This window comes from Rhyacophila brunnea, unplaced genomic scaffold (assembly GCF_057557595.1).
Source record: "Rhyacophila brunnea isolate RB1 unplaced genomic scaffold, BYU_Rbru_1.0 scaffold_118, whole genome shotgun sequence".
In the NCBI taxonomy this organism is placed as follows: Eukaryota; Metazoa; Arthropoda; class Insecta; order Trichoptera; family Rhyacophilidae; genus Rhyacophila; species Rhyacophila brunnea.
Window position 1 is genome coordinate 1,056,527 of NW_028232772.1, and position 17,956 is coordinate 1,074,482.

At 29.1% G+C, this 17,956-nt stretch overlaps 1 protein-coding gene across 3 annotated transcripts in view; it reads left to right on the forward strand.

Annotated features, from left to right (window-relative positions):
- Positions 1-17,090, forward strand: part of LOC147078216 (uncharacterized) — a 45,489-nt gene extending 28,399 nt beyond the window's left edge. For all 3 annotated transcript variants that reach the window (XM_085960574.1, XM_085960576.1, XM_085960575.1), the window contains 2 exons: positions 3,477-3,627; positions 13,387-17,090. In XM_085960574.1, the coding sequence (XP_085816700.1) occupies positions 3,477-3,627; positions 13,387-13,718 (483 nt within the window). In that variant the 3' untranslated portion in view covers positions 13,719-17,090. The remainder of the gene's footprint in view (positions 1-3,476; positions 3,628-13,386) is intronic.
- The last annotated feature ends 866 nt before the right edge of the window (positions 17,091-17,956 follow it).

Genomic DNA, 17,956 nt, shown 5'->3' on the forward strand with positions numbered 1-17,956 from the left:
CAGATATAAGACTTACAAAAAACGCATTTATCTTAAATCGGTGGTTTTAAAACTTTTTTTCTAACACGGGTCCCTTATTGTCGGTATGTATTATAAAGATTTTTTCACGGTGTCCATAACAGTTAGCCTTTGCACGTAGGAAAATAAATGTGTTCTTTATTATTATTCAAAACTTTACCAGTTTCTTACGCAATTTTTGCAATAAGGGAAGGACAGTACGAAGATTTGAAAAGACAACAGCCATCGGAGAATAAAAACCTTTCATTGTAACCATTAACGTACTGGATTTTTATTGCTTTCATTTATTTAAATAATAATTACAATAATTGGCACCCTCGGGTACTAAAAATTATTTATTATATTTGTAGTGAAAAAAATATATACTTAATAATATATAAGGAGTTATATAAGTAATTATATAAGTACAAGTATAATATGGTTTTAAGGCTATAATTTTAATGACATCTATGGTAAAACCAATGTTGTTATTATGTCAGAATGTGACAATTATATTAATATAATATAATTATTATTTATGAGCCTTTAAAATTTTCCATGTGAAATAAGTATTATATGACCGTGATATATCCTTCTAACTATTCCCGGTAGGAAATATAAATTATTTCAGATACTAGAAAATGATTTGATTACTTTTTAATTATATGCTGCCATAATAACCACTCATTCCGTATTTCTGAGGGATACCTGATTAGTACTTTACTGATTACTTGTAAATAGTCCGGAAGTTAGCATGAATATGTATGAAAGAAATGTAGTTATATTTTTTTTACTATGTGGAAAACCTAGTCAAGGATTCACGAAACAATATTTAAATCCTGAATGAAACGAAGATTGGAAACTTTATGCTGGCATCTATAATTTAGTAACGTGTCTCATCTAAGACAACATAAAAAGCTTGTCTTTGTATTTTTAACTACTTTCAAAAAATATTTGCGTATATAAAAGTATTGTTTCTCTAATTAATAATTTAACGAATTTCATCCGAATGGTCTTCAAATAAATATTTTTAGTACATGGCAAAATGTTTCCCGTTATTTCAAGGAACCACCACAATATAAATTATGCACGTATATTTTTTAGAAACTGACAGAAACGCTATTGTCGTTTATTTTCTTTCATCATTTTCTTGTCATAATGTATTTTTTTAAATTAGAACTAGGTATGCTGTAAACCTTCGATGCTTTATTTTTTGTAAAATGGAAAATTATAAAAAATACAAATGTACTTGCCATATTTTTTTTCTAAAATAATTTGACTGAAAAATATGTAGGTACCAAATAATAATTCTTTAAATCGTTAAAGTCTTTTCCGTTCAAATCAGAATGTATAATCAATATAATAATAATATCAGTTAAAAATATTTTCATATTCTATACACGCATAATAATTTTAAAATTATTTTCTAGAATAGACTTGTCGTATGTACATACTCGTAGCATAGCAAAAATAGTAATAATATGCCTTCTTCTTTTGGTAGCATCTTCTATGGGAGTTAGGCGACTAAATTGTGGTACAATTTCCTATTCTTGATTAGTTATATCAGATCCCCAACACCTTAGACAGTCAGCAACTTACGAACTTTGCCAGTCAAGAACCTAGGCTATTCGTTGCTATAGGATTGGTTTCCCGAATATCCGTTTTTGTCAAAATCGACCTCTTAATGCAGAATGTTTTTTTGTATCTAATTGGACGAGAACCACCCCTTTCTTTAAATTACTTTGTAATGGTAATGAATACATCATTCATATGCTGTAAAAATAACAATTTAAATATCTCCATGTATTTAAATATAGGATTATGAAATTTGTTTTTCGTCTCCTGAACATTTGGTCTATTCGGAAAACCAATCCTACAGCGACGTATTGTTGACATATTATATTATGCACTAAATTATACTTCTCATAGCAAAAAATATAGCCAAAGTATGTCAATTTTAGACATAGTACCTAGCTTAAAGCGACCCAGGTTAGCTTTCCAAGGTACGAGTATCTTCCATCCACTACAATAGATAATCATATTTTAAAAATACAATATTTAGTATGAAAAGATAACGTATCCCTCGAATTCTCCAGACATTTTTAAACGCAAGAGGCGTTCTTTAAAGTGAACTGAGTACAAGAAAAATATTAGTCATTCGATACTTTGCCGTCCCATCCCTACTAACTTATTTACGCGGCATTAATATTATATGGGCTTCTGTCAACCCTTTCTTTGCCATGCAATTTGTTCATTACGACGCGGCATATCACTATCGGGTATTTATGTGACGTAGCGTTGAATAATAAGTAGAAAGGTACCTCTTGTCAACTGATACTTATTGATGGTAAATCAATTTTGTTTAAAGCTCTGTTAGTTATTGAATTCTGTAATTGTATTATATTTATAAAGTGTTATAGATTAATTAAAATGTCATAATAATTATTTTAAAAATAGAATTGTTACAATAATAAAACAACAGGAAGATGTTTAAATGCTAATTTGTCAACTTATCACATACCTAACTATTATATTATTTAACTCACATTCTATGCATCTACAAAAAATCTTAACTATTATTCCAATATTTCTATGAAAACTTATCAACTGTGTAGTACGAAAATAAGAACAGCATATATTATATAATAGTAAAAGTATAAATGATAGTAAGATATATCATTGATGAATTAAGTATCCGCTTTCGAAGCCGTAGGTCATTGGTTTTAAGGATACGTCTACATTTACAGCCTGTATTTAAGATTTAAAGTTGTATGGTTAATTTTCATTTTTTCTAAAAAAAAAAAAAAAGTCATTTATAAAACGGTCAAGATTCCTTAGGTACCAGTTTGTAGAGCCACAATCAGAATCACAAACATAAAATTAGGAAATTGGTTTAGTTAGAGAAATAATAATCACTGATGAATTTATAGGATACCTATATATTATTGTTATTATATTATGTTTACTAAATTTATCAATAGTGTTAATATGAAGACTGCTAATTAATTGTAATGAAAAATTATATATAACAATGCAACTAAACATATTATGCAATTTAAATGGATTTTTTTCGTTAATATATAATTGAAAGTTAAATAAATAAAGAGTTTCACATACGTGTATTATACTTATCGATGGTTCGGTTCCATAATACGATAAGTCAAAAATTTCAAGTTTTGAGTTATAATAGCCATTATATTCGTATATCGCTCATCTTCAGTTCCACAAAATTACAACTCGAAAAAATTACTAGTTGTCCTAGTAGGGCAGATGTTTTTGTCACTTTTCTATGAGTCAGTATGGGTGAGACAAAACTTTAATCAGCCATTAGTTAAAACTACTAATTCCTAGCCGTAGCACTATGATTTAGATTTATTCATGGTAAGTAGGTACTTTTAAAATATTAAAAGCATAATAACTTTAGTGATTTATTACATGATCTGATTGTTAACTAGGTGTGTATTTGCTTTATTCAACAGTGTAAGCAGTGTGGGAAAGCCTTTAAGAGGTCCAGCACTCTGTCAACCCACCTACTCATACATTCGGACACCAGACCTTACCCCTGCCAATATTGCGGAAAGAGATTCCATCAGAAGTCAGACATGAAGAAACATACGTATATTCATACCGGTAAGATTTTAACAATGTAATTAATTTAATCTTTTCTAATATATCACTAGAAAAAATACCAGGTGGCGGTGCCACCTGTCAACATTCTTAGATGTGTCGATATGCTAGTACTATACTGTAAGCATCAGGAAAACTCTGATAAGATTAAACCAGCACTTATCTTCTTTCACGATCCGATTAAAATACACGATTCCTTTATTTACGTGTACTATGTAATAATATGTTTTCTCTCACCTTAACCCTTTTAATACATCTTCTCCTTGTCTCGCTATGTCATACACATTTACATTTATATCTCTCATACGTTTCAGACAGAAAGATAAAAATTTATTGTATTAGTAAAATTATTTTTTTATTCAACAAATAATTCACAAGATTTCACAACTTTCTTCTATTGAACATACATAATTTTCAAATACTTCTAAGAAATGTATAACTCCGAGAAAAAAAATTTTGAAACAAAAAATCTGATTGTCGCAATTAGATAAGAGACGTATAGCTTAGTAGTCAGGCACACGGACGCGAATCCCGAGGGCACAGGTTTGAATCCGGCTGGATGTCGTATTTTTTCAAAAAAAAATATTCCACTAGTTCTATATTTCTCAGAAGACTCGGGATTTGAACCGGAGACCCACGACATTGTAAGCTAACACGTTACTTTCCTATTATCAGGGGCATTTATCAATGAAGATATATTGTATAAAAAATCTTTTTTGGTTTATTTTTATGTCAGAACTTTGAAATTAATCTTAAATCACAGCCGTAAATTTTACAACTACAAATTTAATAAGTTTTAAGAGTGTTTTAATGTACTCCACATTATTTTAATCATTACGTATATAATATAGCTGATATATTTTATTTAACTTCATTTTCATATACATACAACTCCATAAACATATAAAAAGCTTCTTCTTCTACATTTTTGATTGTAGTTACTTCCCAACGTCATTTTCCATGAAATTCCATTCGATTATATTTTCAAAAAGTCGACGTCTTGTAAATAATCGGAGGTCACTTGGATTGAATGCTTAACAGGTTTAGATCAGTCCACCGTCAAACAAATGATGGTTCATCGAATCCAACTTAATTTAAGAAATTTTCTTTCTTTTAGGATTTTTCAAATTATATTATATATTATAAACCGAACAATAACTAGTTTAATATTAATTCTCTGGACTGAGGTTACTTGATGGAATTTTAATTCTAATGGATTTAAGTTGTGTACTATACGTCGTTTTTGCGACCAGGATTTCGCCTTTCGGCATCTTCAGGTGCGTACTCACCAAAAGTTAAATACACACTGACAATGAATACAGTTAATTCTAATATATATAATAAATTAATACAATAAAGAAGGTAAAAACTTTATTACCTACCTATTAAGACAAGGATCGCAAAAAAAATAGCTAAAAAATTATGAATAGTTGAAGTGTTTGTAAAAAGCCCATATCACTAATAATACAATCAAAAGGCTTATTCATTATTTAAGGCATTGTCAAAACCCTAATAATAGATCATTAGTTAATAATCAATCACACTACATTCTAATTATTAGACCATTTTACAACGCTTGAATGTAGTATTAGAATCTAATACTACATTCAAGAATTGTAGAATCGTAAATAATAGTGAAACAATGACAACATAAATTGGGAGTTAACTAATAAGATATATTATCAAGAATATCAGTCTATAAAAAGTTATATTAGTTTAACAAATATTCTTACATTCTACTTTTTTTTTGCTTTTTTTATTATTTTTAATATAACAAATCCACAATAAATGGAAATTTTGTTTGAACTGGAGAGCAAACCTTTCATTTCTGAATAGTCTGTGAATATGTGAACATAATAAAACTAAACCAATGAACTAAATCGACTCTAACTAATATATTTAATAACTAAAGTTAGAACTGTTATATTACAATCATTATAACTGAAATTCTGTATAATATTAGACAGTTTAATACATGTAGGGTAATCAGTTATTAATTTATATTCGTTTCGTTTCTTGGCATTTCTAAAAACAGTTTTATTTAAACATTAATTTTGTACTAAAAATTAATGACATATGGGACATCTTCATTAGATTAAACTGTTGTTTTAACCTTTTTAAAAATGTCACAATGATAATATTAAAACATTCCTAAAACGAATTTGGGCTATTTGTAAATGGTCATGATATTAGTGGAACTATTACTTTAAATGCTTTCATTTGCCGCTAATGGGGTTCGTTATGTCGACTAATGAATGAAATGGGACATGACACGTGAATGTTGGTTTGGACACCTCAAATATCATAAAGTACATGATCGTTTTATCATTTTGGATTTATCGCCACAATCAAATTACAAAAATGGGGTGTTTGTTTCTCGGCACACAAAGAATACTAATCACAAAAAGGATTTTTTAATTAGAAGGGACAAACACTGCCTTATTTATTTTATGCTGATAATAATTGCCTTTTTACATTACATCTAATCACTCAAGTGAACATTTTTTATCAGAATACAATGTCATGTTGTTGCATTACAAAATAATATGTTTTCTCACAAAATATTGGATTATAAATTAATAAGATTTCAATCTAATACAAACTTTCTGAAAATGGATTTTTTCAATCATTAGTCATTGTATTTTAAAATATGACATATAAAACCATTTTAATATCAGTACAGGTCTAATAAACTACATAAGTCAAAATTTTCAACTTATTAAAATAAAACTCACAATTATTCTTGTTATAGTAAAGCAAATACATTAGTATTTAAGTATATAAAACGATAGTTCAAATTAATTCTTTTTTTATTTTGTAAATTGAGATGGGTAAAAATACATAATAATAATCGACACTTAAATAAGTGTAGTTCTTTGTTTTGATTTAAGTAGTATCTTTTTCACATTACTTCTTAACAGCTCAAAAATCTATTTACGTATTCTTACTCAAAAGTAAAGTGCAAAAATTCTATGAAATAGAATACCACTTTGGTGTTGGGTATATAATTAATATATCTCAAGCTAAATAAATTAATAAAAAACAATTTTACGTTTTACTCAATATAATAATATATATAGGTATCAAAATAACATTTAGATATAATCTTATATTTATAATATATGTGTTATTGGGTATTTATGCATTATCAGTCAAACTATAATTCTGTTGGATTAGTCACTAAGTATTCAGGGGTGTACTTTTAAAGTGAACTTATTCCACTACTTGACGAAAATGAGTTATGAATGCCAGAATTTAAAAGATAAGTTTTTTTTGTATAGAAGAACCTAATAAACATTAAATCCAGTAGAAAAATCAACTTCAAAATCGGGGTTAGTTACAAAAATTACTTATTCTAATACAATAAAACTTATTATGTAACATCAACACCGTAAACAGTTTTTTGGCTTTTGCCAAAAAAAATTGGAGTGGAATAAGTTCACTTTGAAAATACATGCCTAAATTATGTTTACGCTGCTAGAGTAGTGCTAGTTTAGCTATTTTTAAAACCATGGTGCAGGTTCAACTCCCATGTCTGCCAGAATTGAAATGGTGTTTGATCCAGAGTAAGGGTTCAATATCCATCATTATTATAACTAACTCGTAAAATAATAATCAACATACCTAGTCTCCGTCTAACGGATTTTTTTTTTATTTATTTGATAAATACGATTGACTAAGAAAATATAATTTATTTTGTTATTCGTTGTAGTAGTAACGCCACCCTCTGTGGGAAATGGCGCGTCGTGACGCCGACGCTCAGCTGAAGGACGCCTAATTTGACGGAATTAGAATTTGGGGTGATGCGTCAATTTTCATTTCGTGAGACGTCCGTACTATATTTTTATGAACGACAATGTCACCCGCAAACCTCGCGACAAACAAATTACTTTCCTGTCCACCGGATGGCATAAAATTAGATTTACTGTCATAGAAAGTACCTGACTAGTTGTCACTTAATGATTACATTCAGATATCGGATTATTTTAAAAAGGGTAAGTGAAGTACATATCGTAATAATTCTTTTTAATATTATCGTATATATTTGTATACTGCATAGTATATGAGAATCAGTGCCACCAACCATATTATAATAATGAATCGATTCATTGATTGGTTAAGGCCTTTCTAAGTCCATCGCCATATATGTATTTTCTCACTAAGTATTTTGCGTCTATTTTTGACTACACTTCTTCTGACGAATATTAATTATAGTATTGTCCTATAATAATTTTACTTCCGCATAAAATGTAAATTATTATAGGTAGGTACACATTTCAAGTTAAGGATTTCAAGTTAGGTATACACATTTATATTTTTTATAAAAAAATTTAAAATAAATATAAAATAATTACAAGATAAAAAGAACTTTTTATATACAATGTTTTTAAATTTTCTGTTAAATCATATAAACTTGGCTTGACTAGCTTAAACGATCAAAAAAAAATGTACTTGATAGAAATACTGAATAATGAAATGTCATTTCATATTGATGTCCATAGTAACGCACGTATATATTATTTAATAATTTAGTTGCCAAGACCCCTCTAGCAACCAATAATGGTACCGAAATAACTTTTCATACAAAACAGAATAAACTGAAAATGAATTCAATTCTACTTAAAGATGGCTAAAAATATTAAAAAATGCATTGGCATCGTGTTCTGATATATTCTAAAAGTTTCAAATGTCTAGCTAGTCGGGAAGTTAGTTAAAAATCGATTGCAAAATTTGTACCGGACAAACAACCACCGGACAAATAAGAATACGACCTATGAAAAACGTTGCAATAAAATAATAAAACTATGAATTAGTGAAAAATCTCTTAGGCGATCCTTAGTAAACTTAATAAAGTAAATTTTAATAATAAATATGACCATAAAATATAAATTAATGATAAGATAGGGTCCAATTCAATAAATTCACATTTTATTACATTTTTTACAATTGTAAGTTTATCTTTATATATAATATTTTTCTTTTTAATATTTTCAGATACATAATATTAATAATTAACACTGTTGAAATAAAAATGTCTCAAATCGCAAGCTTCGTATTATTCCGCTAGGTGCCTTGGTACCGACTTAATGAAATTGAAAACACTGTTTCCATTCAAGTATTCTATCTTATTCCGTCGTTTGCTTATCGACTCATATTGTATTAATAATACATCTTTTACCTGTGCAATTAATATTACCAACCCTCTTTATAAAAAAATATTAATCTATTGATCGCTATGTTATAATTGTAATCAAATGGTCAGTAATTTATATTAAATTGCATTTTAAATATTTTATTAGTTTTTCATTTTCTAGTAATTATAACGGAAGTGCGGCACGCTCTGAAGCCCACTTCCTTCCTGCTTTAACGCGTGTGTGTCGCGTGCCGGCAATAATGGAATTCATCTTTCCTCGTTTACTGTCATTTTTTTTTGTATTTCCCAAGCTACAATGATAATTATCAAACCGTGTGCATTTTTTACAAACCTTACAATGATTTTACTTTATATGTATCATTATTATCATCAGTCGAAGACGATTCACTACTGAAATAGCTTCCCCATTGGTTTGTCCTAATATCTCTTGTTTCCATGAACGGGTGTTAATGCAACATTGTTGTATTATGGCCTTTGGGTTCTACAATATATGTTTGCATTTATGCAGCGGTTATATTCTCGCCAATACATCAATGTGTACAACTAACCACTATTTTATCGAACTCTGTCACGTCATGCGCTTTTCTCTTAAATTCTTTTGCATTGGTCTCTTTTGTGCTCTTTCCGCGTTATACTCAAGAAGCACCTTTCCATGCCACGTTACGTTATTCGTAGTTTTTGGATTTCTCTTATCTACATAGACAGAACCATTGATACCATATAATATTATGTAAGTAGTTCAACACTCCATAAACTTTCAACTACTATCTCGCCTACTTATCATGTACACAGATACTTTAAAACGATACACCGGTGCTAAAGAAGTGATACACAATGATTATTTCACGTCTACTACTACATAACTGTTTCTTTACACTACTGTCATTGGGCCGCATGACCTGTTGTAGTATTAAAAATAAAAATATATATTATTATATACTAGTGACGAAGAATGGAGGTAGGCTGTGGAGATCTGACATAAATGTTGCACACTAAACTTTGACAGACATACTTATTTATTAATATTAAACTAATAATACAAATAGCAGACGGTGCTAATTAGTTTTTAAGATTTAATTAAACCCTGCCTAACCAAACCATAATAAATACAAAATATTCTTATATTTATAAAATAAGTATCTAAAATTATGCCATTAAATCATAAATTTTATAATTTTATACATATCATAACGTCACTGTACAGGCCAATTGGCATAACTCTCAAATATCAAATTGTTCAGGAAGTGAAAAAAACTGTGGGCATCGGATTTACTTATTATTTTATGTAATATTTAATTATTATTTTATTACATATTGAGAATTTTCTTTTATTGACACACCAGTCCCTTGTGTTTAGAGGGTTTGGCTGGAATATTTTTTGTCAAGTTACAAATGGCTTAAAAATAGTTTTGAATTATTTCGATATGAAATATTTTTTTGGGATTTATGATACTTGGCCAGTTCGTGTAAGAAAGAGTATGCAATAAGTCCATTTCCATCAAAATGTCACATCGGTGAAAAGAGAGGGTTACGCCAATTGACCTGTACAGTGACGATATTATTATAATAGGTACATTTACGTAGTTACAAAAATATTTGTGACACCTATACAATATTATATGTATGTAACCTTTTAATAATCACTTCAATTCAAATTGTCCGACAGTATCGAGTGGAATTTTAAATTTCACGTGATTTGACGACACGGGAAATAGATTTTTCAACGGTCCGAGTTGTATCATAAACAATTCAAAGGAAAAGTTAGCCCCTTCGATTATTGCTATTTTATTCACACGAAGTACATTATTGCAATGGATAAAACTTGTCCCTTTGCTCGATCACACTACGATTTTTAGATACAATTTAAAACTGTTTTATTTTTCCCTACATTTTCATATTATACGTATCACTTTGTCTGTCTCTACCCTTCCGTGATTCTCACGCCTCATCTGCTTTATAGAAATACAAGTTACCTCAACAACTATTATTAACATTGTAGGTACGTTATACGTGTTACATTTTGCCGTAGCACAATTCACCGCGAGCTGCCTTACCAGAAAGAGATGGTCATATAGCATTCAGAACGAAAAAAATACGCGTTGTCGTGGAGCATTGCAGACCAATACTAATACATATTTTTTGATACGTACAACTTGATACTTATGAGCAGCTACCAGTATTTTATATAAATTATAAGAAATGATTGTATTTATAATTTATTTACCTACACATTTTCTTCTGTCTTACATATTGTGTATTTCGGTAGATTTATTACGTATTTTTCAAATATTTTATTTGATCTCAATACTATACGGTCATATATTTCCAATACAACATCTCACCAACTGCATACGTATACATTTCCGGATGCGATAGTTTTATATTCACACAAAATTCGTATTCATTATAATTTTATCGTAAAACATTTTGTTGTGTGAAAGATGAAAATTAATAAATTGGGATATAAATTCTAATGGATTCAAGCTCTGTACTATTCCATTTAAGTCGTTTTTTGCAACCCGGGTTTCGCCTTTCGGCATCTTCAGGCGTCGTGTACACTCACCAAAGGCAAATACACACTGACAACGAACACCCTTAACTCTAACTTATATAGTAAATCAATACAATAAAGTAGGTAAAAACTCCAATACCTACCTATTTAGTCAGAAATTACAACAAAAAATACATATGTTTGCGAGCTTATCATATATATATATATATTTGGTAGGATTTGTAGCAAAAACGTATATGTCATTATGATATCTAGTTTTTTTTTCAATTTTATAATATTTAATGACCACACACATTATAAATTAATACTCGTACCATAAAATGCTATTATTGTAAATGTCATCGTGTTAAATTTAAGAATAAAGTTATGTTTGATACATCAGATGTCCGTGGTGTAGAATCTTTTGAAACTATTATTTAATCAACAGGTGAATTATTATATCAAATGCTATATTTTGTTTTATGACAGTTTTATATATTATTATCTAAAAGTATATTCAATTACTTTTGAAACAATTCAATTCTTGACTCGTTGCAGCTTCCCTGCAAAATTTTTCATCTTCGTCATGTAAATCAATCTACATGTATCTGAGACTAGAAACCACAGAATAATAATCACTACATTCTCTGGAAGTATTCTAATATGTATACTGAGCGAAAAGCTTTTCAAATCGCCCAAACCAACTCTTAGGCATATCAAGTCAGTTACTGCAAAGGCATTTTTACTAAATAGAAAATGCTTAGAATATTTTTTTAAATATTCTTTTAATTATTCTACTTTGCTCATCTCTTGCGAGCTATTTAAAAAAAAACAGCTTTAAGCGTGTGATAATATAAGTATTCTACAGTTGTTCCTACGACAATACCAAACCTAAATAATTGCAGGTGCTTGGCCTGTTGCGGTTGGCATCCACCGATTGGAGGTTATATTGACAGATTACTTTTAATCATAAACAGTTATTAGCCACTCGTCCAAGCCATTGAGCTAGTGCACTGGATCAAAAACACATATAAAAAATACAACAGCCAACGTGAGATAAAATAAAAATCCCAAAATGAATCTATCAAACATTTAGCTATGTGATATTAAATGAACCACATATATAAAGCTTCAAGATCCCTGGAGTCGATGAAGGATTAGTTTTCTAGTTCTGATTTGAATATTTTATCAAAACGGTTTAGTTAATAGATAATGATTGGGGTGACAACTTTTATAGATGGCGTGGATTTGTTTTTCGTCCAAAGTTTTGTTTTATATTGTTGAAAGTTTCACAGTTCGTGCTAAGTGAAGGAATAAGAGATTTGAGAACACGAACAAACTTTCTTTCTGATTAATTATTTAATCTTACTACTGTTCGGGGTAACTGCTTATTTACGTGAAAATTGATAATAATAAAATAACATGATATAAACAAAAATGGATTATTTTTGAAGAAACTTTTATTATTATTATGTAAGCTTTTTCACAATATTTCCGCACTTTATTATTTACTCTTATGTCAGTTCTCTACGACGTATTTAGGATAGAATACGAGAAACAAATCTTAATAATTAAAGCCTCGCCACCATTAATAACTTAGGTTATATTTGGTTGCTTTCTAAAACATTTTGTATTGTTTTTCCTGTATTAGTGATATATTATTATGTGAAATCAAAATAGCGGGTGATTTTGGTGTAAGTCGGAAACGATTTTTTAAACAAAATTGGGAAAGAAACCGCGTGAAAATAGTGAGGCTTCAAATATTGAATTAACAAATAGGCTTTGATTTTTTTTAATACAGATAAACAACAATTTTCACATATTAAATTGAATATGTCTATAAGAATGTGATCAGTAAAACTATTAATTAATTTGCCAAAAGTCGTTATAAATCCTTCTCTAGGTACTTAATAAATACAATATAATTATTAATGTCTATGATTTTAAAAACAATCAATCTTTTGAGTCAATAATGATTTATAAAATTGTTTATTTGTTTAGGTATATTAAAACGCAAAATGTCACTTATGGTGACGTTTTAGAAAATGGGTTATAATAATCAAAATTACTGTTTAAAAATTATATTAACGTTGTATTTTTTCTATTTTTTTCTCAGGTGAAAAGCCCCACAAATGCGTAGTGTGCTCAAAAGCTTTCAGCCAAAGCTCAAACCTCATCACGCACATGCGCAAGCACACCGGGTACAAACCCTTCACATGTGGTCTTTGCGAGAAAGCCTTCCAGCGAAAGGTAGACCTTCGAAGGCACCGAGAATCACAGCATCCTGACGCGGCACCTTCGTCAATTATCCACGCGTCGCGGCAGTACCACCACTTTTACGGAAACGACGCCGGAAGCGTCACGGGGGTCGCCGGATTACGGATGGGCGTCCCACCGTTGCTCGGCGTCGGAGGGCTGCGCGAAGGGCACGTCACGAGCAGTTGTTAAAGTATACATTTCCTTGACATAGTTCAATCTTATTATTACTTTAGTAATTAGTTATTGGTTTTCATACTTCGTGTTTTACTACGTTAGATAATTTTGATGATAATTTTAATAAAGCATCATAGTACAATTCACAAATAATCAGTTAAATATGTTGTGTACTTACAATAATCGATGTATGTGTTAGGGTTTGCAATCTCATTAATTTTCATATGATCAAAGAAATGACATTTTATAAACGCTGCAAGCAGTTAAATGAAAATATATTAATATTTTACATAACCATTTACCTCCCGATTTTTAGAATTTATGGGATCGGAAAGAAATATAGTTATGATACATTTCAATAAATAATAATTATTCAAGAAGGTAGTGTTAAATAATGTGAAATTTCTTGCATATTATTTATGTTGCTATAAATTCAAATTATGTCGTTTCCAGACATTTTTTTAAATCCCGGCCCTAAAAAAAAGTTTATCCCGTAATTCCTAAATTTAAAAAAATCACGGAGATTGTAATCTCTATGTACTTTAACATTCCAGTGTCTGTAACATATTATTTCATTGTATATAATTATATGTTTTTACTATTTAGTGTAAATACTTCCTTAGTATGTAATTTATATTATTTATTATTTTACTGTGTAGATAATAATGAGTGATTTTTTAACGATTATCATATCTTTCAGAGCTTATTCCTAAAACCAAAAAACCGAAACTCTAAATTGCGTTTTATAGAAATTATAATTGTTTCTCATACGATACACTGGCTAGAACCTCCACCCTTTGCTACTGCTGGCTAGGTACCAGGTACAGAGCATATTTAATTTTGATTTTATAGTTACATAATTGAAAAACCTAATCTTACTTTTAGTATTACAAAAACTTACAAAAACAAAAATAATATTTTAAATCGAAAAGACAATTAAATTGAAATAAACAGTTGTAAACATTGTCATAATAATCATCATAATAACAAACATAATCATGAAAAATTCAATCCCCAATTCTAATCCGTCCTTAACTTTTATAATGTTTAAGTTATAAGTTTTACTTAATAAAAATATTATGTACAAATCTATTTTATAATATTATAAGCCATACTATGTCCATATTGATTAAGTGCGTGCCTTATTTACCTATGTTGTTATTAAAAACAATTTTTACATTTTTTTAAATACATCATGTACTTTAACCAAAGCTTAATATGTTTGTAATAATATATAAATTATTTTTCATAATTTTTAAGTGTAAAACGCTTACTTTAGTTTTCAAATTTGATAATTAAAAATTATGTATACCAAAATAAAATGTTTGCCAGTAGTTATAAAAATATTTATCCAAATAATAGATAAGTATTTAAATTGTACATATAATTCAAAGATTTGTAGACGTCTAGTCGAAATAATGAAAGGATCTGTTACCAACAGTATGTCAATTGTATGTATTTATTCTGCGACACCACTGAATGTATTTTAGTCCAATTTAAAATAAGAATTATTAATATTTTTATTGTTTTTATTACCAAACGCCATCTACTATTTTTTTTAAAAGCAACTTGTCTTCATACGAGATTATATTAATATCGCAGTTTTCAAGAAAAAAGTTTGAATAGGTACTATATACATTTTATCGGTAAAACTAAACTAAATAACTACAAACTAAACAAAATAGCAGTGGCGAAGAGGGTAGGCTGTGAAGATTCAAGAAAATTGTGCACACTTTGTCAGTCATACTTATTTGTTTTCATTAACTGTATTGGTTAATTATGAAAATTCTATTAAACTCTTCCAAAACCAGACCATATTATATGTGTACTTCCCAGACCCAAGATTCGAACCTGAGACCCACGACGCTATATGCCAACGCTTAAGCCGTGTGGCCATCGTGGGTGTATACCTAAAAGTACCTATGTACAATTGTAGACCATCATCATCTGTAATTTGTAGTGTTTGTTTAATGAAATTACTGACAAGTTGTGCACAATTTTTGTCGGATCTCCACAGCCTATTTCCACCCTTGCCACGGTGAAGCAGAGTGTTTAGGTACCTATTTAATTTTCGCAATTCAATTACACCATTTTAAGCCAGGCATGGGTAATTTACGGCCCGTAGCTATACTATTTTTAGCTTATATAATGGGAAAATTACAGTGTAGTTTATGTAGGTTTGGTCTATGTTCAGTAGTTATGGTTCACCATCTTTGGAAAAATCTTTTTTAATTGTCTCACATGCACATTTTTTTTAAATATGTTTTGATCGGGCTTGGGTCGAAATCCCGAACGCTGAAATGCCGAAGGCCGAAATGCCGAAAAATAAATCAATACAAACAGCAATAATTGCGCAATCTTAACACTTTTCTTGAATTGCGCAAATTTTACAAGAGAGACAACAAACCATTTTTTTGTATAAAAAATGGGTTTTTGTCTTTCTGTCTCTCGTCTGTAAAATTTACGCAATTCAAGATAAGTGTTAAGATTGCTCAATTATTACTGTTTGTATTGTTTTATTTTTCGGGATTTCGGCTTTCGGGATTTTGGCTTTTGGGATTTCGTCCGGCACCCGTTTTGATCCAGTGCAAAATTACAATATCTTGGACGAATAGCTATTATTCTTAAAAAAATAACTCCAAGATTTCGAGACGCGAAAATGGACATTTTTTATAAATTATTTATGATTGGTTTTTTCAATGTTCATAAAATATTTATATTTCGATGTGTTTGAATTGTGTTAACTTTTGAATCAACAAGGTGGATAAAAACGTTGTATGTTATATATTCACTTATTTTGTTAGTATTTAATTTACGTTTATTTATTGTAAGGTTAAGCCGTGAACACACGTATATCCTGTATAATACTTTTGCACTGTAAAAATAAAAACACTCTTGTCAATTCACAGAATACGCAATAAATTAATTAATCGAACTGGTAATTACTAATACCTACTGTATATTCATTTTATTCGATCAGTGTATTATCGTAATAAAATATTCTATTAATAATCGTATTTGAAAATTTAAATATTTGTATTTTTTTTTCTTTTTTCAGGATTTGTTGTATAAAAACAGTCATACACGGCTAGATTACCAAAGATTAAAAATAATTCACTGTACTATAAAAAAAGCATACTGGATTAATTAGTAGTGTCATAATATTATCTGAAGTGTTCTTTAAATAATAATAATTGTTTGAGAAATATTTATTGTACAATATTGTGTTTTAAAGCCAAAATTAAACATATATTCCGTACTATCTACTTATAATAAATAATATTGAATATGTTTGTTTATAATAATTATTGTCTTTTAACTAATTATGTGTTTTATTTTTAATAAATTATGTGCGATTTAAATAAAAAATATGATTGACAACGTAAACATTTATTTTTATTTTTTTTTGGTTATTATTTATTTGATAAAACTTATCTCGGAAAGGACCATCAAGTTTTGCATAATATTAATATTGGCAAACTACGGTATCTCGGATATATTATTATGTTCCTTCCTTAACTCTGTATTCAATAAAAGATCAACCGTATTAACTATTCTAACTCACATTTGAAATGTTTTGCAGAAGATATTTTTGAAACAGCCTACTTCAGTTATTTATTATTTATATAGACAAGTATATGCACATTTTTTCATCAATAATCGTACTAAAATATGATGCGTACAGCGCTCGAAATGGACTGGAACGCACCGGAGCGCAGCTCCTGTTCGTGAAATCCCCAACATTATCGCTCCGTCTCGTGGAAAACTAAAATATTGCATTCCTATTCGTGTAGTATTAAAAGTAATATGATTATTTATTTTAAATATATTTTTAAAAGTTTATACGAAGCTTATTGGATGGTTAAAAAATAACGTTTATGACGTGACGTAAACCTCAATTTTCGTTTGCGGTGCCGACAATATTATCCCCCAATCTAGCATGCCACAATCCCATATGCCCGTCTGAGTTTGGCAGGTATATAACAAAAAAATATTTTATATTTTAACAATAACATTTAGTTATTTTTATATATTTTATAAAATTATTACATACATAATATGTTAGTATTTTCGAATAATAGTCAAGCGCTCCGGTTCGTAAAATTGTCCATTTCGAGCGCTGGATGCGTATTAATCCATAAAGATAATAAATAATTTCAGTAAGTTGTTTTAAAAAACTCTCTCCTCAAAAATTTCAATTGTAAGTTAGAATAGTTCTGCATTCAGCTGAAGGATGCCTACGTAAAGAGATC